The 24,145-nt window shown below is 41.6% G+C and overlaps 1 protein-coding gene across 1 annotated transcript in view; it reads left to right on the top strand.

Annotated features, from left to right (window-relative positions):
* Positions 1-24,145, top strand: part of P3H2 (prolyl 3-hydroxylase 2) — a 157,211-nt gene that overhangs the window by 125,901 nt on the left and 7,165 nt on the right. The window contains exons 7-14 of the mRNA XM_021070049.1: positions 2,248-2,288; positions 3,759-3,853; positions 11,460-11,587; positions 13,717-13,812; positions 15,261-15,411; positions 16,253-16,370; positions 17,367-17,442; positions 23,160-23,300. Of these exons, the coding sequence (XP_020925708.1) occupies positions 2,248-2,288; positions 3,759-3,853; positions 11,460-11,587; positions 13,717-13,812; positions 15,261-15,411; positions 16,253-16,370; positions 17,367-17,442; positions 23,160-23,300 (846 nt within the window). The remainder of the gene's footprint in view (positions 1-2,247; positions 2,289-3,758; positions 3,854-11,459; positions 11,588-13,716; positions 13,813-15,260; positions 15,412-16,252; positions 16,371-17,366; positions 17,443-23,159; positions 23,301-24,145) is intronic.

Here is a 24,145-nt window from a genome sequence, read left to right as displayed (position 1 = left end):
TTAAAAGACTGTAATAGATTTCCATGTCACTGAGGTCCAAAGTCAAAAGCAAATATGTTTGGATAAGAAAGAAGTATTGTGTACAAGCTACATTTGCCTCAGGATTGTTTTATCTCCTAACCTCTGCATGCTACATTTTGTATTTTCACTTAAACATTTTAAACATTAAAAAGACTTCAAGGAGTTCCCGTCGTGGCACAGTGGTTAACGAATCCGACTAGGAACCATGAGGTTGCGGGTTCAGTCCCTGCCCTTGCTCAGTGGGTTAATGATCCGGCGTTGCCGAGAGCTGTGGTGTGGGTTGCAGACGCGGCTTGGATCCCGCGTTGCTGTGGCTGTGGCATAGGTCAGCGGCTACAGCTCCGATTAGACCTCTAGCCTGGGAACCTCCATATGCCGTGGGAGCGGCCCAAGAAATAGCTAATAAAAAAAAAAAAAAAAAAAAAGAGAGAGAGAGAGAGAGCAAAATCAGCCACAATTGTATTACCATCATGTTGTCTTTTGTTCATGCCTCCATGTTCTTTTAAACACTATGCATATGAAGACATACCTGTTGTAAAACTATTACCACAGTATAGATAGATTTCTGTTCTGATTTTTATTTAAGGTAGTATAAATAATTTATGTTATTCAGCTTTTAAAATTATTTTTAGCTACATCTGTATTTGAGTACAATAAGTTAATTCTCCTGCTTCTAAACATTTGGTTTATTTGGGCTTTTTCCTGCCAAAAATTAATGCATTAAACATTCTTCTTTCTGTTGAACTATATCCATAGAATAAATTCCTAGAAATGAGATTACTCTGCCATCAATGGTTATGAAAAGTTTCACAGTCTTTGAAATTTTTTTTCTAAAACCAAGTTTTCTGGTCCCTTCACTATTCCTAGAAATGCTTAAATCTACAGTTTACCACAAACATTTCAGCAATTAGAAATAGCATTTTAAAATCACTCATATTGGCAGTATATTATGTACAAAATGGTACATCATTGTTTTATTTTATTTTAATTTTTTTTTGTCTTTTCTGTCTTTTCTAGGGCTTCCCACGGCACATGGAGATTCCCAGGCTAGGAGTCTAATCGGAGCTGTAGCCGCCGGACCTACACCACAGCCACAGCAACTACACCACAGCCACAGCAATGCCAGATCTTTAACCTACTGAGCGAGGCCAGGGATTAAACCCGCAACCTCATGGTTCCTAGTTGGATTTGTTAACCACTGAGCCAGGATGGGAACTCCTCATTGTTGTTTTAACTTGTATTACTTTGATGATCAGCAAAAATAAACTTTTCACAAATTATTATTAATTATTTTCCTCTCTTTTGAATTATGTATTTTTTCTTTTTGCTGTTTGCTATATGTTATTTATATACAGTACATGATAATATGTTTATAAAAACATTGTAATAAACCTGATTTGTAAAATATTTTTCATCTTTCTTAGTTACGTTTTCATTGGCATGTTCTAAAGTTAATTTTAATATACATTTCTAGTAATAACATGTCTAATATGTTTAGCCCACTCTCACTGTTTTTTTAAAGTTATGTTATCCCAAAAGACTCTAGAAAAAAATCACTTACTTTATGTTCCTGTAATGATCATTAACCAAACTGGACTTTTTCTTTTATTTGTTTTATTTATAAAAGATAAAGGAGTTGTACTTAATGATTTTCTGTCTTCCTGTCACAAAATTCTAAATCACTATCTTGGACAAAAGGATGGACGCACAGGCTAATTCCATGCTTTTTTTTTTTTTTTTTTTTTTTTTGTCTTTTTAGGCCCCCACCCGAGGCATATGAAAGTTCCCAGGCTAGGGGTCACATCAGAGCTGTAGCTGCTGGCATAGCAATGCAGGATCTGAGCCGTGTGTGCAACCTAGCTCACATAGCTCATAGCAACACTGGATCCTTAACCCCCTGAGTGAGGCCAGGGATCAAACCTGAATCCTCATGGTAACTAACCTAGTTGGGTTTGTTACCGCTGAGTCATGACAGGAACTCCCCATGCTATTTTTAAAAATCCATTTGTGACATCTTTTACATTTGCCAAAATTACATCAACCTTAGCCTTATTTTTTTATTAAAAATTAAAAAATATATTATATTGTAGCTTTATATAGTATGCAAGTTTTCTAATATTTTAGATCTTTTGAGTGTTATAAATATATTTTGCTTTATCTTATTTCTGCACATGGCATTTCAGTAGCAAAACTGCTGAGTTTTCTTTTTTTTTAAATTTAAAACAGAATTATTGGATTCGATATGGAGGACGACAGGATGAGAATCGGTAAGTTCTCCATTCAGAATATGGAGGGTTTTTGGTTCCTTTTTTGGCTGCTCCAGGGCATATGAAGTGTCCAGGCCATGGATGGGGTTTGAGCAGCAGTTGTGACTTACACTGCACCTGTAGCAACGCTTTATCCTTAACCCACCTGTGCCAGGCCTGGGAACAAACCTGTGTCCCAGGGCTCCAGAGATGCTGCTGATGCCATTGCACCACAGCGGAAACTGCAGAATGTTTATTTTTAATAAGAAGAAATACTTAGAGTCATGTTTATTATAAAGAACTTAGCTCTATGAAATAGGCAGAAGGATATAATTAAAAGAGCTCTGATTTGGGAATCAGGAGCTCTGTGTTCTGGTCCCAGCTCTTCCTGTTACTTCTGAGGGACCTTAAATAATTTATCCTTCTCTCTGGTTCTCATGTTTTTCCTCACATGAAGGGATTAAATCAGGTGATCTCTGAGGACTAAACGTTCTGTGACTCTAAATCAGAGAAAGTTAGATGCTCATTTTGATTTATTAATCAAAGAATAATAAGAAAAAAACTATGAAATTATCTTTTTAATGATGAATCATCTTACTGCATTTACTTGAAAGCATCTATCTTGGCAAGCTTTACTGCAAGCTAAAATATGAAGTGTCATGAACACAATCAGAAAAGAAGAAAAACATTTCTTTTTTTAAATGAGAGTGCTCAAGTGTCAATTCACATGTTCCCAGCAGCTGACGGAGCCACATAAAGTTGGAGTTATGTGTTTGAGATCATGAAGTCCTGGTATTAATTATCAAATTCAGAAACTGAGGCCCCGACAAGGCAAATGACTTGGGTATCTCTCCCACAAAGGACTGGCAGCTCCAGATCTTCTTATTCAGTGTCTTGTAGTCTTTCACTAAGCTTCAAGGGCTCACCCCCGGGTAGCCTCAAATTATTGCAAGAGATGCAAGAAGGCATATGCACATTTGGATTTGTTCAGTTTGTATATATGTATACTGATAGGACATCATGCTACCACATATATGTTTGCAATGTTTGACATAAGCCCTGTCTCCTTTCTTGAGATAGAGACCCACTAGACTAGGGCATGATTTATTTCAATTCAGCCTCATTCAGTGACACACTCTATGCTCAAGACATATAATTTGACACTCTGAGCATTATAAACTGGCACATGATTATTTTTTCCTGCTCTGTTGGGACTCAATGTCTAATCTTAAGGGGGTTACATTATGGATACAATTAACTGAATTAAGGTTGCTAAGAAGATTTAGAGATGTGAAATAGAGCACACTGGATGAGGAAATAAAGAGCTTCATGGAGGTAATGACATCTAATTTCATTGAAAGATAAGTGGACTTGTTATAGCCAACAAAAATATCTAATATGAAGTCTTAGACAGCCTGGGTAAGATATCCTTTCCCTTTGAACATCTTTATTCAATGAAGTATTTCTATTTCAACTTTTTTTGAATGGCAGGGTCCCTTCAGGAGTGAACGTGGAGGGAGCAGAAGTTCATGGATTATCAATGGGGAAAAAGTCATCACCCAAGTTAGACCGAGATCTAAGAGAAGGTGAGTATCATTGCATTTTTATGCTTAGAAGGAGGGGACAGAGAGGCTGGGACATGGCCAGCCCTTACGAGCCCATTTTCTCTGAGAAATAAGTAGGACTAAGCTACTCCAGTTCACAAGACTTTCAAAGCAAGGCTTAAAACCAAAAATGTCTCAGGTACACACAGCACTATTTTTGGTTTTCAACAAAAGTGCGTCCAAGTTCACTCACAGGTGGGAACTGTCTGATCATCACTGTCCTCAGCTGAGTACCTGAAGCTTGGAGAGGTTTCCTGGCTTACTTCTCGCACATCTTGGGTGAGTGCTAGAGAGTGTGGAATAGACTGTGTATCAGAGGAACTTGAAGAGACAGGACACAGGAGACATTAGAGTAGTTAACCTGTGGTCCTTGAGGCGTATATATCTGATCAGGGCTTTGAGAAATAAGCAGAATTTGATTGCATTGACAGAAGTGCAGAGGGCAGGCTGTTCAAGTGGATAAAACAATTTCCATGAAGGCACAGAGATGGCTCAAAATTAGGACATTAGATAACCTCAGAATGCGTGGAGAGCTAAGTGAGGTGTTGCTAAAAGTCGTTTCTAAATAGTTTTATTTTATTTATTTTTAATTATACATTTATATGCATCTATGTATGTGTGTTATATATATATATATATATATATATATATATATATATATATATATATAGTGTGTGTGTGTGTGTGTGTGTGTGTGTGTGTATAGTCTTTTTAGGGCCACATACACCACACCCACAGCATGTGGAAGTTCCCAGGCTAGGGGTTGAATCAATCAGAGCTGTAGCTACAGCCACAGCAACGTGGGGTCCAAGCCGCATCTGTGATCTACACCACAGCTCACAGCAATGCTGGGTCCTTAACCCATTGATTGAAGCCAAGGATTGAACTCAAATCCCCATGGATATTAGTCGGGTTTGTTACCATTGAGCCATAATGGGAACTCCTAAATAGTTTTAACTTCTTCTAATAATCCATTATTAGCAAGTATAATACTAACAGCAGTAGTAATACTTAACAATCATGATTATCTCTATATATTTTCAAATTTTACAAACAGATTTATACACACTGCATTTTAAAACTGGCAGCATCTCCTGTGAGACAAGTGTCCCCCCTTCATAGGCAAGAAAACTGAGACGTATGGAGATTAAGTGACTTGAACAAAGTCTCAGAGCTTGTAATAGGTTGAGCAGGCTTTTGAATCCAAATCCCATTTTCTCTTCTTCATCTGATGACAGAACACAGAAGTGTCTAGATATCCGAAATGCATCCCCTATTGATTAAATAATTGCAAGGTAAGAAGAGGTTTTTAAAAACTTGCTTTGAGAAGTACAGTCCTCCTTTCCCCAACAAGAGAGCTGTCAGCACATTCCTCTGCCTAATTTGAAAACTTCTGGCCCTCTACGGCTCTCACATTTCCCAGCCCTTTCCTTCCTCAGCTTCCAGCTCAGTTTGAGGCAGTAAACAGGATAATATGCTCATCTAATCTGACCTGGACCTCAGTTTGTGGCCACAAAGCCCAAGCTGTTTTACAAGTGCCAGAGAACCTCATGGTCAGCCAGAGTTCATGTTGCTTTTTAAGCTGAGAAATCACCCAGGAAATACATGCCAGTAAGCTACCCCTTTGCTGTCAAAGTTTGGGAAACTCCAGGACAGTTGCCAGATTTCAAAGCATTTTTTGTCCCTGGCTACCAGGGGATCTGATGTCCAGAAACTGGCTGGGAAAGCTAATGGGAACAGTAGAACTGAAGACTACACAAGATGAAGAAAAGTCATGATTGACTGGTTACCAGATTCTATCATTTCTGCAGTTGAATGGGCTCATAGATCTTAGGACATTCTCTGGGAATCTACTGGAAAGGCTTCTGTGCAATCGCTAGAGATTAAGATCAGGTCTAAATTAGGAACAGTGGTAGGCAGAGGCAAAGTTCCCAACCAGAAAACACTTTCACATCTTTTTCGGGCTGAAAGCAGATGTCAGGGAGGTGCGAAGGGATTCATATTTCCAGGATAAAATATATTTCAGCTTTTCTTGTCTTCCACAAAGAGTTTGTCATGTCCTCTGGTTACATACTAGTTATGTAGTGGAATTCCTATTGGATGGCTCCCAGCCATTACAATGGGAGTGGCCCAGGACTCCTGCCTTCCAGAGTGACTTCAGTCCATGGAATGTACATGTCATCTTACTGAAAACATCTGTCACTTATCCATTCTTCTTTAAACCACCTGTTTTCCAAAAACCCTGCTTGATAAGAATCCTGGAGTCAGTGGGGGTATAATAGAAATAACTGAATTTGGATTCAGGAGGCTTAGTTTCCAGGAATCATCTTAGTTTGATGTTCTCCAGAGTGATGCATAACTAGAGACTCATCCTCCCTGAGCCCTATGATCCTCAACCTGCAAAAGAAGGAGAGCAGCTCTTTGGAAAGGATGAAGGAGAAAGTCTTCTGTAAACTGTAAAGGGCTGTGTTCATATGAGAGCTTGTTAGCACACTCCCGTCCCAACTTTCATGGCTTTGTATTTGTGGTCAAATATGCCTTCCTGCCATGAACCATAGGCAGTGAACACAAAGGAGCATTTTCCTAGATGATTCTTCTTTATTGCAAATCGAGAGTCAGAGCTAGGCACATACTTTATGAATGAGGGAAGAATTAAGTTGTTTAACTAAATCTCCCTGGACTGTGGTTAAGAATTGGCTGAAGCCATCAAATCAGGCCCTGGGAACCACAACTTATTGGACAACGTTTTTATTTTTATTTTAATGTTTTTCTCTGTCTGGTGTGCTACTAGTCATTTGGAAGCTAGTAGACTTGCTTTTTAAATGGCAGGATTTATTTTTCCTTCTGGATTTTGTTTTTCCTTTTGGTTAATGGGTAGGTAGTTGTTTGTGTTTTTGTGAAATGTATATGTGGGAAACCTCTGTATAGAAATCTGTGCTTAGTGGTGGTTGCATTAGCTACATGAAAGGCAGATTTCTAGTACAGCTTCTGCCTGCACCTGTTACAGTTTGGGTTTTTGAGACTCTGTGTTGCTGTATGTCCCTTCACCTGATTTTTGTATGTCACTTATGGCTTGGTTGGGGAAACTGTCAATATCCCAGGATCCCTCTTTTATTTTTTTATTTTTTGTCTTTTCACCTACGCCACAGCCACAGCAACGTGGGATCCAAGCCACGTCTGCAACCTACCCCACAGCTCACGGCAACGCCGGATCCTTAACCCACTGAGCGAGGCCAAGGATCGAATCCTCAACCTCATGGTTCCTAGTCAGATTCATTAACCACTGAGCCACAATGGGAACTCCCAGGATCCCTCTTTTAAATACACTCCATTATGCCCTCTACTTATTCAGATGTCTCAGTCAGAACTTAACACAATACACCAGACATATTTTACCAGCGTAATATTAATCACCATCATAATAACAACTCTTTATACAGAGCTTTAGCATGGTTGGCATTTTTCTGAATGTTTTAGTTTTAAGTAACTTTTAAAGTCATGTTTGAAAAGAAGCTAAATATATTTAAAGTAATATACCCTCAGTAGAGAAAATGAGAAAAACATGGCAAAGTACACATCACCCTCATTCACTAAACCCTTGATCTGTCTTCCATTTCTCTGTGAATTTTATATTATAAAATGCTTTCCAGCTAACCTACAAGTAGCTTTTTTTTCTTGTTGAAGGAACATCTCTATGTTTCTGAGAGGAAATGGAATATGCAGTTCACTCTTGGATGTTTGAGGAACAACCTTAATTTGGCTATAAATATTAACTAGATAGATTAGATCAATCTTTCTTAAACAAATTATGCTTTTTAAGAGATCCCATGCAGTGAAAAAAAATTATCACAAGGGTAGCAGCTTAACAGTGACATACGTTTTCTGTGGGTCAGAAGTCTGAAGGGATAGCTTTGCTTCAGGGTCCATCACAAGACTCAAACTTTGTTCTAAAGTAAAAGGTTTTAATGAGGTGCTGATGAGGGCTGAAGTCCCTTCTAAAGCCGGGGAGCTATCTTCATCCAAGCTCAGATGACACTTCAGTTCCCGAAGGCTGTTCGACTGTTATCCTCAGTTTCTGGTTGGTTGTTGGCTGGAGGATGCACCCAATTCCTTGCCATGTGCACCTGTCCAATACAGCCACTTGTTTCACCAGACTCTGCAAGCTGAGAAGGCATTCGATTGAATCAGCCAGCAAGGTAGGACTTGCAGTTTTATGTAATGCCATCAGCAAGGTGACAGACATACCATCACTTTGCAATCTTCCATAGGCTAGAAGCAAGCTGCAGGCCCCACCCACACTTGAGGGAAGCAAAGTACACAACAAGCCTATGAGTACCCGGAGGTGGTGGTCATTAGGGGCCAAATTACAATCTCTCTGCTATAAGAAGGAGGGAGGAAGGAAGGGAGAGTGGGTATTGTGCTCAGTTAAGGGTGAGAACTGGTGCATGGTCTGTCAATACTTAGGATATTTATAATGCCTCTTCACATATTAAAGTCCCAAGAAGTCCTCTTCAGTTTCATTTAAACTAGTAGTTCCCAAACATATTGGACCCAGAAACTTTTTTTCATTAAAACCTTTTTCTTTAGAACAAAGTTTGAGAAATATCAAATCATAGGAATATTTATATCTGTGTATATCTATATATAGATATCTGTTTCTATTCATCCAGAAGCTTGGTACCAACTGGGATTTTGTGGATGTATTCCTGGAATCCAAGGAATTCTGTATTTATAAATTTTGATGGCAGCTGAAAAAATTAAGAGGGGCAGCTAGGGGGTCATCTGAGTAACTACTTATAGCCAGCTCAGTGGGTATGGTAGCGGTTACCAGCACATTGGCAAGTCAGTTAATAATACTTCAGGAGTTCTCATCTTGGCTCAGCAGAAACAAATCTGACTAGCATCCATGAAGACGAAGGTTTGATTCCTGGCCTTGCTCAGTGGGTTAAGGATCCAGTGTTGCCATGAGCTGTGGTATAGTTCAAAAATGCAGCTCAGATCCAGCGTTGCTGTGGCTGTGGCATAGGCCAGCAGCTACAGCTCCTATTCAACCCCTAGCCTGGGAACCTCCATATGCCTAAGGTGCAGCCCTAAAAAACACTAAAAAAAAAGAAAAAGAAAGAAAGAAGGAAGGAAGGAAGGAAGAAAGGAAGGAAGGAAGGAAGGAAGGAAGGAAGGAAGGAAGGAAAGAAAGAAAGAAAGAAAGAAAGAAAGAAAGAAAGAAAGAAAGAAAGAAAGAAAGAAAGAAAGAAAGAAAGAGAGAAAGAAAGAAAGAAAGAAAACTACACCTCAGTGGTCAAAGATGAATAAGAAATGAAGTGGAACAAATTTAGGAATGATGTATTAGGACCAGATGAGGGCCAGACTTCATCATGGTACACTAAGATTCTAGAGTCGGCTCAAGAGAGAAGTGTCGTAATGGAATGTGTTCTTACACACCAAAAGCCTGCGGAGGCAAGCTAGCTCAGAAGAACCTGGGCCAGATCACTTAGTAGAATATTCCTGTGGAACATTGCTTTGTAGTTTGCACAAATAGCTTTAATCATTTTAATAATACTGTTAATTTGCATTTAGTTGGTTTTATGGCCTTGCTTTTATTTAATCTTGTATATTTTGGGGTATTAGTGTTGTATGAAGCTATAGAAATAAAAACTGCCTTCATAGTTTTATGATTGTGAATATGGAAGGAAAGTCTCAGGACAAATAATTTGTCACCACTGGAGCTCCTTAGGGAACTTTTGCTTTAACAGATAACCATAAACTACTGAAGACTCAGAAATACTGTCCCATTATTTGAATATTCCATGAATCATGGGCTGTAGTGATTCTTTCTTTTTTTTTTTTTTTTTTTTGGTCTTTTTGCCATTTCTTGGGCCGCTCCCATGGCATATGGAGGTTCCCAGGCTAGGGGTCGAATCGGAGCTGCAGCCACCGGCCTACGCCAGAGCCACAGCAACAGGGGATCCGAGCTGCGTCTGTGACCTACACCACAGCTCATAGCAATAACACCACAGCTCATAGCAACACTGGATCGTTAACCCACTGAGCAAGGGCAGGGATCAAACCCGCAACCTCATGGTTCCTAGTTGGATTCACTAACCACTGCGCCACCACGGGAACTCGAATTCTAACTGTACTAATAGCACTTAGTACTGGTACCTAGTTCAACTATCTACTTCACAGGTAGAGTAGACATCAATTTCAATTGCCTCTTTCTCCTTCGATGATGTCTTTTGGACCAGTGTGCTGATGCCAGTGCTTGACCAGAGGCGGGTGGGAGGGCCCATGCCGTCCCCAACACACACCCTCCAGATGGGGTGCTGTGGCTGACAGGCACCTCTCAGGTTCCTTGGGAGTATTATAAAGAAGAGAAAAACAGTGTTTTGCTTTCCTGTTCAGTTTTCTGGTTCAAGGAGGTTGTACTTGGCTACATCTGAAGATTTCCTCCTCATCAGAGGCTTTGTCCTTCGGTCCTGTTCTCTGTGAGCAAAGGAGCAAGTCAGGTCTAGCTTTTGTAATTTTAACACCTAAAACAAAGCCCCAAGCATCACCCTCTGAAGAGACTCTATGGGATTAATATCCTGAAGTTTTAGACTCTGCCCAGGAAGAAAGCAGGTGCCTGCAGGAAACTCTTCTGCGGGGGATCTGTATGTACCTAGAGGGCAGAGAAAAATAAATATTCTATAAGCCAGACCATTGGAGTTCCCGTAGTGGCTCAGCGGTAATGAACTAGTGTTCATAGGGACTTCGGTTTGATCCCTGGCTTTGCTTGGTGGGTTAGGGATCTGATGTTGCTGTGAGCTGTGGTGTAGGTCACAGGCGAGGCTCAGATCTGCCATTGCTGTGGCTGTGGTGTAGTCGGGCAGCTGCAGCTCTGATTTGATTCCTAGCCTGGGAACCTCCATATGCTGCAGGTGTGGGCCTAAAAAGAGAAAGGAAAGGAAAGGAAAGGAAAGGAAAGGAAAGGAAAGGAAAGGAAAAAGCCAGACCATTTGGAGTCAGTAGGTGATGGGAAAAAGATGGAGAAGGAGTCAGGTGTCTTGGGCGGGACTGTCCTGACCTGCATTTACTCCCTGTGTCACCTGGTAAAGGTGTTGCTCTAGAGACCAGTGAAACTGAGGTGTGACTGTTATGCCTGGGGACACAAACATGGACCCAAGTAATTGCACGAGCTGTTGTGACAGGGCTAGGAACAGAAGGCTGTGGAGAAGGGAGGGGCCAGCTGCTGAGAGAATTCTGAGAAGTCTTCACCGAGGAGAACCCTATGAGATGCCCAGTCTTCTTTGCAGGATCATCTCTGGAATCAAGTTGGGGGGGGGGAGCCTCTCCATCCCCAAATACCATACAAATGTGATATATGAATTATGACCTTATTGGGGAAACATGGTAGCCAGACATCTGCCTTTTTCTTGAATCTATATTGTGTGTCTCAAGCTTCCAAAATTATGATTTGCCATTGCATTCCTAAATACTCATTAGGAAGGAGGTTCTCCTGAGCTGCACATTGAAAACAACTGCGTTGGGTGTTCTGTGCTTCCCCCCTTGGGGACGGAGATGACCGGGAGGACAATGTGCTCTGTCCCTGCAGGTGGCCCTCTCCTATATGAAAACATCACGTTTGTCTACAACTCAGAGCAGCTGAATGGGACACAGCGTGTTCTCCTGGACAACGTGTTGTCAGAAGAACAGTGCCGGGAGCTGCACAGCGTTGCCAGTGTGAGAACCGGGAGCCCACCGGGGCCGGCCTGGCCTGAGCCTGCAAGCTCTTTGGTCCTGGGCTTACTTGGAGCCAGGACACCAGACCTGAAATGCCCCTTTCTTTAGGAGAAGCACATTGATGGCAGAGGCACTTTTACAGCCTTTGGGTTAGGGTGACTGTCATTTTGTCCAGACCTGGCCATACCTATTGGGTCTGGAATAGCTAGTGGCTTAAATCCTAGGATAACAGTGTCCAGTACGTGCCCTGCCTCATATATAAAGTCACTGGGACTCCTACCCCATTCCCTCTCAGAACCTCACCTGGGAGTGTTCTGGGGGCTGGGTCCTGTGTAGGGCTGGGGGCCCTGTATAGGGCTGGGGGTGGTATGGACAGTGGGCTCAGCATCCAGCTGAGGGAGAGGGTTGGAGTCAGGAGCCAGGGGTAGAGTCCTGCTTCTCCCCAAACCTCACCCCAGTATTAATGTACAAAGTGGCCCCCTTCCCTGGGCCTTGCCTGTCGCCACCTTGATACCCCTTCCCCAAGGTGGGTACTGGAGGCCTAGGCAGTTTGCCTCCTTGTGCTGGAAAATGTCCTGTGGTGATAGGCCCAGTGGTGCAATCACTCTTCCAGGGAAGGGGGAATGAATCACACCTTTAGTCTACCCTGGGCTCAGGGTACCCCAGGCCCCTCTCAACCACCCTCCTTCTGAGCATTTAAACCTTGTGCCTTTGACCATCTCCTTGGTCTGAAGGTATTTTATGCAAAGAGTTCTTGGGCCCCTGAGGTCAAGGGTGGGGTTGCTGACACCCTCCTGTCTTTTCTGACCCTGTCCTCTCTTTGCTCAGCATCCCTTCCAGTTCAGCTTGGGCGACAAGAGGCAGGAGGGGCAGCTGTCCCCTCTCCCTAGGGAAATGCAACCCTTAGAGATTGCCTCAGAGCCCCCTTCCTGGCCAGTGGGGAGATGGACCCCTCCTTTGCTCAGTGCCTTCTGGCCAGGGCCCCTCACCCCAGGGGTCTGGATATACATTTCCTAAGCCCACCCTTCCCATGTTGCATGCATGTTAACACTCTATGGCCAAAGTATAGCCCTTCCTCCTGTAGCTCCTGCCCTGTCTCCCCCTCCTGGCGGGGTGGGGGTGATGACTGAACTGCTGATTCTACCAGTGGGATTTTTAAGGAGGTGAGAACAGTGGCATTGAGACTCTAAAGCAGTGGACAATCCCCAAACACCATCAATAGATTTGGAACTGCCTTTCTTTTTTCCTTTCTATGCATATATTTTAGGGCTGTAGATTTACTTTCCTAATTTGTTTTCCATCGCTTATTCTTGAGAGAATTCTTATTCTACTATATCATTATTATGATAATAACCAATAGCGTTTGTACATCTCCTCTTTGACTTTTCAAAGCCCTTTCACAACTGTTGGCCTTTTCCTCAGCATGTGAGGCCACTGGGACCGGCAGGGTTATCTCTGCTACAAGAGAGACCTGAGGCTGAGAGAAGTCAAGTGTGAGCTAGGACTAGAGAAACTTGGGCCTCCCAAGGGGAAGCTGGGAGGCAGCTGTTTGGCTGAATTAGTGTTAGTTTCACAGGGTGGGGCGGGGGCGGACCTTGAAACTTGAGTTACTGAATCCCTTCTCCAAGCTGGGCCCTGCCTCAAAGACAAAGGAGTGGGCTCTGCTCTGTCCTTAGGCCCTGTGGGTAAGGGAGAGGGGACTGTCAAAATCCTCTCCTCTACTTTCATAAAATTTTTTGTTCTTTTTATTTGGATGTCTTCACGGGTCTCACTTATACCAAAGGGAAAGAATCTTCACCAAAGTTCATATTTCTTCTAAAAAAAATTAAAGTCACTGGGAAAACCTCTTTATGTTAATCAATAATTTAATTCATCGATGTAGTAGATATTTATATGCCACCTATTCCTACAGAAAGTGGTGGTGGCGTTTTATACTGAAAATGTGGTGTGGGAGTTAAAGATGGATCCCTCTTTTGATTGGAAGAATTAATGATACCAGGATCCTGGAATGCAGTGGGGATGAATCTGAGTCTTGCTGTGGATTGTCAGCTTTTGGCGGTCAAGACAGAAAGGGAGACCTGATGAACTCATAATTATCATTAATGGAGCATCTTGTATTTCGCTTCCAGGGGATCATGCTTGTTGGTGATGGATACAGAGGAAAAACTTCGCCTCATACACCCAATGAAAAGTTTGAAGGTGCAACTGTCCTGAAAGCACTCAAAGTAAAGCCATAACGTCTTTTGGGTTTGAATTCCTACATGTCAATCCAGGAGCTTCTGGGAATAGCAGATACAGGGAAGAAAAGGGTTTAGGAGAGAGACCTCTGAGGTTGTTGATGGAAGCATGTAGGAAATAGCACCTTCATTGTTTTTCAGCATTCCTTCATTCCTCCATTTTTGGCCATCAATTTATCAAACTTTGTATTTCTTAAATTTTCATTTGACAAATAATACACTACCCCCTTCCTGAAGGAGCTCAAGGTCTAATGGTGAAAACACACTCAAACAAACAATAATTCTGCATGACAAGACATCTTTTTGGAGAAGAGTGAGGAAAGTATTCTGAGAGAAAGAAAAGAGGGGTGATTAGCTTTTATCTTTTGAAATTACTCAGTGAATTTTATTACATTTATAGTTGTTCAGTGATCATCACAACCCAATTTTATAGCACTTCCACCCCAAACCCCCAGCCCATCCCCCACCCTCCAACCTGTCTCATTTGGAAACCATAATTTTTCAAAGTCTATGAGTCAGTATCTGTGCTGCAAAGAAGTTTATTCTGTCCTTTTTTTCAGATTCCACATGTCAGTGATAGCATATGATGTTGGTGTCTCACTGTCTGGCTAACTTCACTTAGCATGATAATTTCTAGGTCTATCCATGTTGCTGCAAATGCCGTTATTTCTTTCCTTTTATTGGCTGATTAATATTCCATTGTGTATATGTACCACATCTTCTTTATCCACTCCTCTGTTGATGGACATTTAGGTTGTTTCCATGTCTTGGCTATTATAATAGTGCTTCAGTGAACATTGGAGTACATGTGTCTTTTCGAGTCATGATTTTCTCTGGATAGATGCCCATGAGTGGGATTGCTGGATCAAATGGTAATTCCATTTTTAGTTTTCTGAGGAATCTCCCTACTGTTTTTCACAGTGGTTGCACCAATTTACATTCCCCTCAACAGTGTAATACGGTTCCCTTTTCTCCACACCCTCTCCAGCACTTATTGTTTGTAGATTTTTTGATGATAGCCATTCTGGCTAGTGTAAAGTGGTACCTCATAGTGGTTTTGATTTGCATTTCTCTAATAATGAGTGATTTTGAGCATCTTTTCATGTGTTTTTTGGCCATCTGTATGTCTTCTTTGGAGAATTGTCTGTTTAGATCTTCTGCTCATTTTTTGATGGGGTTATTTGCTTTTTTGGTACTGAGCTGCAGAAGGTGTTTATAAGTTTTGGAAGCGGGGTGATTAGCTTTTAGCTTTCCCTCTCTGAGTGGGCTCATTTCAATGGCTCACTGTCCTAATCCAAACACACGAGTGTGTGCTAGTGTTCCCACTAGGCAAAAGAGAGATGCACATCCTGCATTGACTTAATAAAACTTAGCATCTCGTGTCTTCAAGCCTTCCCATCACCGCACTGGTTTTTAATGTTCTTCTTTTTCTTCAGTTTGGTTATGAAGGCCGCGTCCCCCTCAAGAGCGCCCGTCTGTTCTATGACATCAGCGAGAAGGCTCGAAAGATTGTAGAATCCTATTTCATGCTGAACTCAACCCTGTATTTTTCCTACACGCACATGGTCTGCCGAACAGCCCTGTCTGGTGAGATTCCAGAGTCTGAGCTTACTCCCTTCTATCCACAGTGACATGAGAAAGAAAACAATGCAGAACAGAGCTCCATGAACACATCAAACCAATGGTTTAGCAGAGTTCTCCATCTCTAAAATGAAAGAGGCTTACTTGCTCAGATTTTTCCCTTCCCACTTTGTCTACTTGTCGGTCCCCTGCTGCATCAGAAGACCATCGCTCTGCCTGCTTTCCCTTTCAAATCCATTCCTCCTGTTTGCTTAAATCACAGCAAAATGCTTTAGGTTTCACTTTTCATGATCCAAGAACCTAGAAGTTATAGCCCACAAGCACTGAAGGGAAGTGTAGAAGATGAAGGGATTACTGATAGAAGGGAGCTTAGACAGGCAGAGCCCTCCTTACCCCTGTTGTCATTATTTCTTCTCTGTGTTTTCTCTTCTACATCCTTTTGAGGAGGAGGGAAAGAGAATGCCACAGAAGTAGATTTTTCCACCAGCAAACTTCAGCTGAATCAAATCTTTTCATTGGATGTGTGCATTTTGTCCTCATCCTTAAATTTCCTGCCCCCCACAAAATATATAGCTGTTTCCGTATGTATATTCATATCAGAGAACTTTTAGCACTGAAGAGGCAGGTATGACTTGCCTACATTTTTTTTTTTTTTAACATCAAGTTCATATCAGAGCAGGACCAGAGTCTCTTGACTGTGCTTGCCCAGTGTTTTTTCACCCGCTCTGCCTTCTGAGGGCTCAAATTTGCAAGGAGCATCAGCCGTGGGTGCAGACAGACTGTCATCTTTGCTCTCAGAGGTTATGGCACTCCATCTCTCATTCTTATCTGTTCCCCTTTCTGGCAGGTCAACAAGATAGAAGAAATGATCTCAGTCATCCCATCCATGCGGACAATTGCCTGTTGGACCCGGAGGCCAATGAATGCTGGAAGCAGCCACCTGCTTACACATTTAGGGACTACAGGTACCGCCAGCACCTGCTTCGAAACCAAGCTTCTGCCCAACGGTTATCAAAACCCCATGGAAACTAGAAAGCTGATCTGTTGTACTTGTCATCACATTCATCTCCATGAAGCAGAGGTGCTCAAATAATCTTCTGAAGCAGCTGCCACAACTGAAAAGCAGCTTCATCGTCTCATATTTTTATCTTTAAAAATTCCCTGCCAAAAAAAAAAAAAAAAAAAATTCCCTTGCACGTTTTGATGCATCCGATTCCACAAAATGGCCATTTTGTTTCAATATAAAAAGTAAAGTTTATGGGATTTTTTTTTTTTTTATTACTTGGCTTTCACTTAAGCATATCCCTTGTGGTCTGTGTACCTCAGTCTGAGAACACATCAGGGTGCCATCTCAACATGCGTAGGGACCTTGTCGCCTCACTCATTTCTGTCTGCATTTTATAAATAAGACTGGAACTCAGAAGAAAAAAATGCTTTCTCTTATTGAATAATATTTAAGAGTGTAAAGAAAGAGTCAGGAGTTGTAGTCACCATGTGCGTATTAATGTGTTCATTATGACTGCTCTGTGCTCTATACTAAAATGTTTATTGAGTGCCCCCTATCGACCAGGCTAGGCTACACCCTTTGGAGCTCTCCAGCCAAGTCAAGGAAAAAATATGTCCTTTAGAGTTATTAGTCTGAAAGGAAAGAAGAGAGTTTTAAATACTGCGGGCAGGATCAAAGGGCTAGATGAAACCTAGTGAGGTTTTCTTTGGAGGAAGTGAAATGTGAGAAGAAATGAGATGTGAAATATAATTAAAATTTTAACGTTAAGTGGAATAAGTGAATGCTACGACCTTAGATCTGATCTTACTCTTCAGGGTTAGGAGGGTCATTCATTTGAATGACTTGTCAGAGGAAACCTGCTAATCAGGCTGGCCAGTTCATCGCCAGTCTCCAGCATTCTGTGGTCATGTTGTGTTGGCAGATAAGAGAACCACCTGTTTCTCTCTTCTTACAGTGCTCTCCTGTACATGAACGACGACTTTGAAGGGGGAGAATTCATATTCACTGAGATGGATGCCAAGACTGTGACCGTAAGCAAGCCTATTCTTGCAAATTTATCTAGTATGTTTTAGTCTCAATTTTGCCACTTTCCAAGGACTGCTGGATTTCAGATATTTTTGAGCTCGAGAATTCAAGAGGTGGAGAGAGACCCAGTGAATGTATACATCATAAAATGTTAGAAATGGAACCATCAATAAAAATCTTCTTGTCCATTTTACAGATGAGTAATTTAAAGACTAGAGAGTAAGGATTTGCTCATGATCATCTAGCTAGTTAGTGTTAGACATAGAACCGGAGCCCAGGTCTTGTAATTCTTTGTCAAGTAATCTGATGGAAACATAAAAACATATGTTCTTAAGGCACTCACGACTAGGACAAGTCAAATGACTCTAGAGAATGGCTATCAAGTACCTTGGTGTTCTGCATGCTTGAGTGAGCATTGGCCTTCTTACCCCTAGTTATCCAAATTAGTGTGTGCATGTTTGTGTGTGTGTGTGTGTGTATGTGTGAGAGGGAGAGGGATTCTGATGATAAATAAACCTATACTTGAAAACTGACATACACATATATGTGTTACATGTTTACGCTTTGAATAAGATTCTGAACACACCTTCATAAGGGAAAATCAAAAGTTAAATTTGGGAGTTCCTGTTGTGGCACAGTGGAAATGAATCCGACTAGGAACCATGAGGTTGCAGATTCGATCCTTGGCCTTGCTCAATGGGTTAACGATCTGGCTTTGCCGTGAGCTGTGGTGTAAGTTGCAGATGCGGCTCGGATCTGGCGTTGCTGTGGATGTGGCATAGGCCGGCATTGCTGATTGGACCCCTAGCCTGGGAACCTCCATATGCCATGGGGGTGCGGCCCTAAAAAAAGACCAAGAAAAAAGTAAAATTCACATTTCCCACCATGGCTCAGCAGAAACAAATCTGACTAGCTTCCCTGAGGATGCAGTTTCAAAGCAGGTTTGATCCCTGGCTTCACTGCCTCACTCAGTGGGTTAAGGAACCAGCGTTGCCTTGAGTTGTGGTGTAGGTTGCAGACTTGGGTCTGACGTTACTGTGGCTCTGGTGTAGGCCAGCGTCTATAGCTCTGATTCGACCCCTAGCCTAGGAACCTCCATGCCTCAGGAGCTGCCCTAATAAAACAAAAAATAAAAGTTAAATTCAACCACCATCTTCCTAGGCAAACGAATGCCTTTGGAAAACCAGCCTACTGAGCACTTATAAACCATAAAGCCAGAATCCTTTAGTCTTTAAGCTGATGAGCAAATGCCATAGTAGAAAGGTTTTATGATTGAGGAGATAATTGAATTATAAATAGATGATGTGATATCTCTTTCTTCCACATAGAATTGAAATAGTTGAAACATATATGTGATGAACTTCAAGAATTTTGCAATATATAAGCTATTTCCACAACTTTTTCTGAATTTTATGTCTTTCCTCTCATATTTTGTACCCTTTTCTCAGTCTTATTCATGGCATACTACTGGGAGGTAAGCAGGTAATATGAAAAACTATATATTACTGCATTTAAAGGGAGATATCTATGGGTATTCTGGTTAAAATTGTCCAGAAATATTGATATAATTAAGAAAAATATTTTGTACAATTTAATATATAGTATATTTAGCCTCACACTTTTTTGTAAAAAGCTTAAATTTTAACTTGGGAGTATTTGATGCTCCATCATCTGAGAAATTAAATTAGGACTGATGATCCAGGCTGGAGTTTAAATCCTAGTTCAATATTATCAACTTTTGAAATGCCTCTGTGCAGGAAGCATTTGATTTCTGAGCTCTGCTAACTGAGGTCAAAAATGCTTGCAGCTCATACAGTTGGAAAAATCACAGGTGGTTGAAAAGATTTCTTTTCTTTTACTCCATCTAGTGGCCATGTTTGGAAATGCTCAATGTTTGAAAGGAAGCAAGCCTGGAAAACTGTGTATGAACCACTAATTCATTAATTGTTGAATGCAAGTAAACTGTAATTCCGCTTTTTAAAGATGTGAAAGCAGATACCACTTCTCTTTAAGAGATTTATACTTTTTATACAAAGGTGTAACTATATTAGAAAGTACTGAATCTAACCACTAACACCTCCCAAAAAGTAAGAGGTTTTTGGGGCCGCACCTAAAAGAAGTTCCCAGGCTAGAGGTCGAATTGAAGCTGTAGCTGCCAGCCAATGCCACAGCCACAGCCACAGCAATGCCAGATCCAACTGCCTCTGCAAGCTCTGTTCATGGCAACGCTGGATCCTTAACCCACTGAGCGAGGCCAGGGATAGAACCCACATCCTCATGAATACTAGTCTGGTTTGTCACTGCTGAGCCACCACAGGAACTCCTCACCTGTTTTAATGCAGTAGTTTCAATTTGAGAGATTTATTTTCCAAAATCATTTCTACTTCACATTAATGCATGTGGTGGAGTTTGGGGGTATTTTGTAGATAATTGAAATTCTTAGGTAACCAGTGCCGATAACAAAGAGAAATTGGTAGTCTTCCTTTTCAGCATTCCTCCTTTGACTCTGAAAGACAAATGAATCAGGGACATGACCCACCTTTGGGAATACACAAGGAAGAAAAGTCTCTTAAGTTCTTTACTTAGGAAAAATCTGGTAATCGTGTAACTTTTGAACTGAGGCTGAAGATTTCTGTTTATATTCAAGACGAGTACAGCACAGAGCCATCTATGACTTTAATCATCGGCTAAATGGAAAGTAAAAGGAATTTTCCTTTATCATACTTGGAAGAGACATGGATTTTTTTCAACAGCAGCATGTTTGTGAAACATGGGTATTAAGGAATTTTGGTTTCTCAGTGCAAGTTCGAAAAAGATAAAATTTAATGAATTGCATATGCTTCATGAAAAACTAAAGTCAGTGGAGTTTTGCTCCAAAACTATATTTACCATCACTTATCTAAACTTCAGAACATATTTTCCTGTAGAAGTAATGTCATCATGGAGGCTGGTCATTCCTCCTCGTACCTGATATATAAGAGGCGATGCTGTCCATTTGATAAGATTATCCCTCTGTGAACCCACATGCCTATAGTGAATCCCAACCACTTCAAGCAATTTCCTAAACTCTCCCAAAGTTCTTCATGTCTAAAAATACTTTCAATTCTTTCTGATCCATCAGAGAGAAAGCACTAAATTGTCCCTACACCCTTTCTTTAGTATTATAACATGTTGATGCCAAGACTCTGTAATCACATTGAAGCAATAGCAATCCACTCACATGTGGGTGAATGGGTCCTGACCAGCACCCGGGAAACGAGCAGCTCAGAAAACCCAAAACTAATCCTAAAGGCATGTGTATAGGAAGGTCTTCCTGCCCTGCTTCATATGCTTCGAATGTCAGTTATTTTGCTGTTTTTATGTGGAAATGCACCACAAATTCCTCCTCCAGAAACATAAAACATGGGAGTTCCTGTTGTGGCGCAGCAGAAATGAGTCCAACTAGGAACCATGAGGATGTGGGTTCAATCCCTGATCTCGCTCAGTGAGTTAGGGATCTGGCATTCCATGAGCTGTGGTGTAGGTCGAAGATGCAGCTGGGATCCCACATTGCTGTGTCTGTGGCAGAGGCCAGCAGGTGTAGCTCCGACTCAACCCCTAGCCTGGGAACCTCCATGTGCCGCAGGTGTGGCCCTGAAAAGCAAAAACAAAACAAAACAAAACAAAAAACAAATAAACAAACCATAAACATGAAATCTGATTAATTCTGAGGGTACCAGTAACTAGGAAACTCTAGACTGACAGAAAGTCACTTTGATGAAGCTGCTTAAGAAAGGCAACTCTTTCTAGCAAAGACAGATCACTCCTCAATTATTGTGAGTAGAAGAGTAACCAGAAAGTGACTTCCTTTAATACACACACACTCCCCCCCACACACACATCCCTTGGTCTCAGGCTTTCAGGCTTTTTTTTTTTTTTTGTCTCTTTAGGGCTGTACCTGTGGCATATGGAGATTCCCAGGCTAGGGGTATAAGCGGAGCTACAGCTGCTGGCCTACGCCACAGCCACATCAATGCCAGATCTAAGCTGCTTCTGCACCACAGCTCACGGCAACGCCGGATCCTTAACCCACTGAGCAAGGCCAGGGATCAAACCCGCAGCATCATGATTCCTAGTCGGATTCATTTCCTCTGTGCCACAAGGGGAACTCTGGTCTCAGGCTTTTTGACTCCTCCACCTTCCTTTGAGCTTCCACAGGTTGGACCTAATCTGGGAGCACCTATGTTAGGTAGGATCCAAAGACTTCAGATAATTTTCCAAATATTCCTCTTGAAGATAGCAGTGGGGAAAAAAAAAAATGTTGCCATTCCATTTTATGGTAAAGGAAACCCAGAATTCTGCTAATTAGCATCTATCAACTCAGGTCAGTTCAGATCATAGCTAGTTAGAATGGGCTCGTGTTATCAAATAGAGTGATTAGTATCACATTCTTCCTTTATTTTACTTTTCTAAGCTCTACTGTGGAATGAGTCAGCTTTCTGTGTTTTGCAAGCAAGAAAAATGAACTCCACTTGCACCAGACACTTCTTTAAACATGGAGGCAAAGCCCCTAATATTCCGTTGCTTCAGCTCACTCAATTTGGAGAGCCTGCTTGTTGGATCAAATGCGTGGTTCAGGGTCCCCTGCAGTGCCTCTTTTCCTTTCTCTCCTGTCCTACGGAACCCTTAGTGGACAGCTCCCCCCTCAAGCCATATGCTAGCTTGAAAAGACTGTGCTGATCCTTTCAGAGCCCCTGGAAGCCATGGAACAGGTCACCTGAAGGCGTGTTGTGTCCTCATCAGCAGAGGTATTTAAGCCTCGGTTGATGAATTAAAGTATCACACGAGATGAGACTTGACTCTTTAAAATCTTTGTATTATTAAAAGTTCACAAACCATAAGTTTACAACTAAGGAATTAGAAAGGGTACACCCATGGAACCAATACGCAGATCAATTATAAGAACTTAGCAGCACCCAGATTGTCCTCTTCATTTATTTTTGTCATTCCACAAATGTTAAGTGTACATCTACTTAGGCCAGAAGCTGTGCAAGTGCTAAAATTAGAGAAGTGAATTGAAAGAGGGAGCCTTTGCTTTGTGGAGTTGGCCAGCCACCAACACAGCACGTATTGAGCAATTACCATACACCATGGACTGTGCCAACCATTCTACCTGATAACTTTGTTTTCTTTTTTTTTTGGTCTTTTGTTTTTATTTTTTAGCTAAATGACTGTTATAACATTTATAGTTGTACAATGATCATCACCACCCAATTTTACGGCATGTTTTCTGAATTAGGTATTACTTTGACCTTTTCTTCGTTTTGCAGACGATGAATTGAAACAAGCTATGTTTTCTTCAACCTCAGGATCCCATTATTCTTTGATTCAAAACTTGACCCAAGGAGTTCCCTTCGTGGCACAGTGGTTAGAGAATCCAACTGGGAACCATGAGGTTGCTGGTTCAATCCCTGGCCTCGTTCAGTGGGTTAAGGATCTGGCATTGCCGTGAGCTGTGTGTAGGTTGCAGATGCGGCTCGGATCCCGCATTGCTGTGGCTCTGGCGTAGGCCCATGGCTACATGGCAACCTCCATATGCCGTAGGAATCGGCCCTAGAAAAGGCAAAAAGACAAAAAAAAAAAACAAAAACTTGACCCAAATAATTCAGTAAAAGGATGGGGAAGGTTGTAGAAATGTTCCCAATACAGGAATTGGGAGTTTAATTTTCACTTTCTTTCTCAGGCTTCTATAAAACCAAAGTGTGGACGTATGATCAGCTTCTCATCTGGAGGAGAGAACCCGCATGGGGTGAAAGCAGTCACCAAGGGCCAGAGGTGTGCTGTGGCTCTGTGGTTTACCTTGGACCCACTTTATAGAGAATTGGTGAGTTTCTGACCCACCCAGAAGGCCAATGAGACACCCTGCTTCATGAACTGACTGATCTGAAAAATCCTTTTAGCCGACCCATAACTCTTCAAGGATCTTAGAGAAAATTGTGGGGGGAGGGCACTTTTTGCAGAATTCTCTCTCTCTGGTTCCCAACACTGGCTTTGTTTTCTAAGCAAGAATGAATTTTCTTAATCAGATCCATGACCTAGAAATTACAATCCTATGTTTGTAGTATGAGTCTGAGGGGAAGAAGAGGGACTCTGAATGCAGTTCTTAATCAAAAAATTATATTTTTTATTATACTTGATTTACAATGTTGTGCCAATTTCTGCTGTGCAGCAAAGTGACCCAGTCATAAATATATATATAGTTGTTCTTTTTCTCATACCACCCCCCTTCATGTTTTATCCCAAGGGATGGGACACAGTTCCCTGTGCTATACAGTGGGACCTCATTGCCCATCCATTCTATACATAAAAGTTTGCGTCTATTAACCCTAAACTCCCTGCTCATCCTACTCCCTTCCTTTCCCCCCTTGGCAGCTACAAATCCATTCTCTATGTCTAGACGTGAGTGTGTTTCTGTTCTGTAGATAGGTTCATTTGTGCCATATTTTAGATTCTACATATAAGTGATATCAAACGGCATTTCTCTTTCCAACTCACTTTACTTAATATGAGAATCTCTAGTTGCATCCATGTTGCTGCAGATGGCATTATTTCATTCTTTTTTTATGGCTGAGTAGTATTCCATTGTGTGTATGTACCACGTCATCTTAATCCATTCATCTGCCAGTGGACATTTCGGTTGTTTCTATGTCTTGGCTATTGTGAATAGTG

This window comes from Sus scrofa, chromosome 13, assembly GCF_000003025.6.
Source record: "Sus scrofa isolate TJ Tabasco breed Duroc chromosome 13, Sscrofa11.1, whole genome shotgun sequence".
Classification (NCBI taxonomy): Eukaryota; Metazoa; Chordata; class Mammalia; order Artiodactyla; family Suidae; genus Sus; species Sus scrofa.
This window is presented reverse-complemented; position numbering and strand designations above follow the sequence as displayed.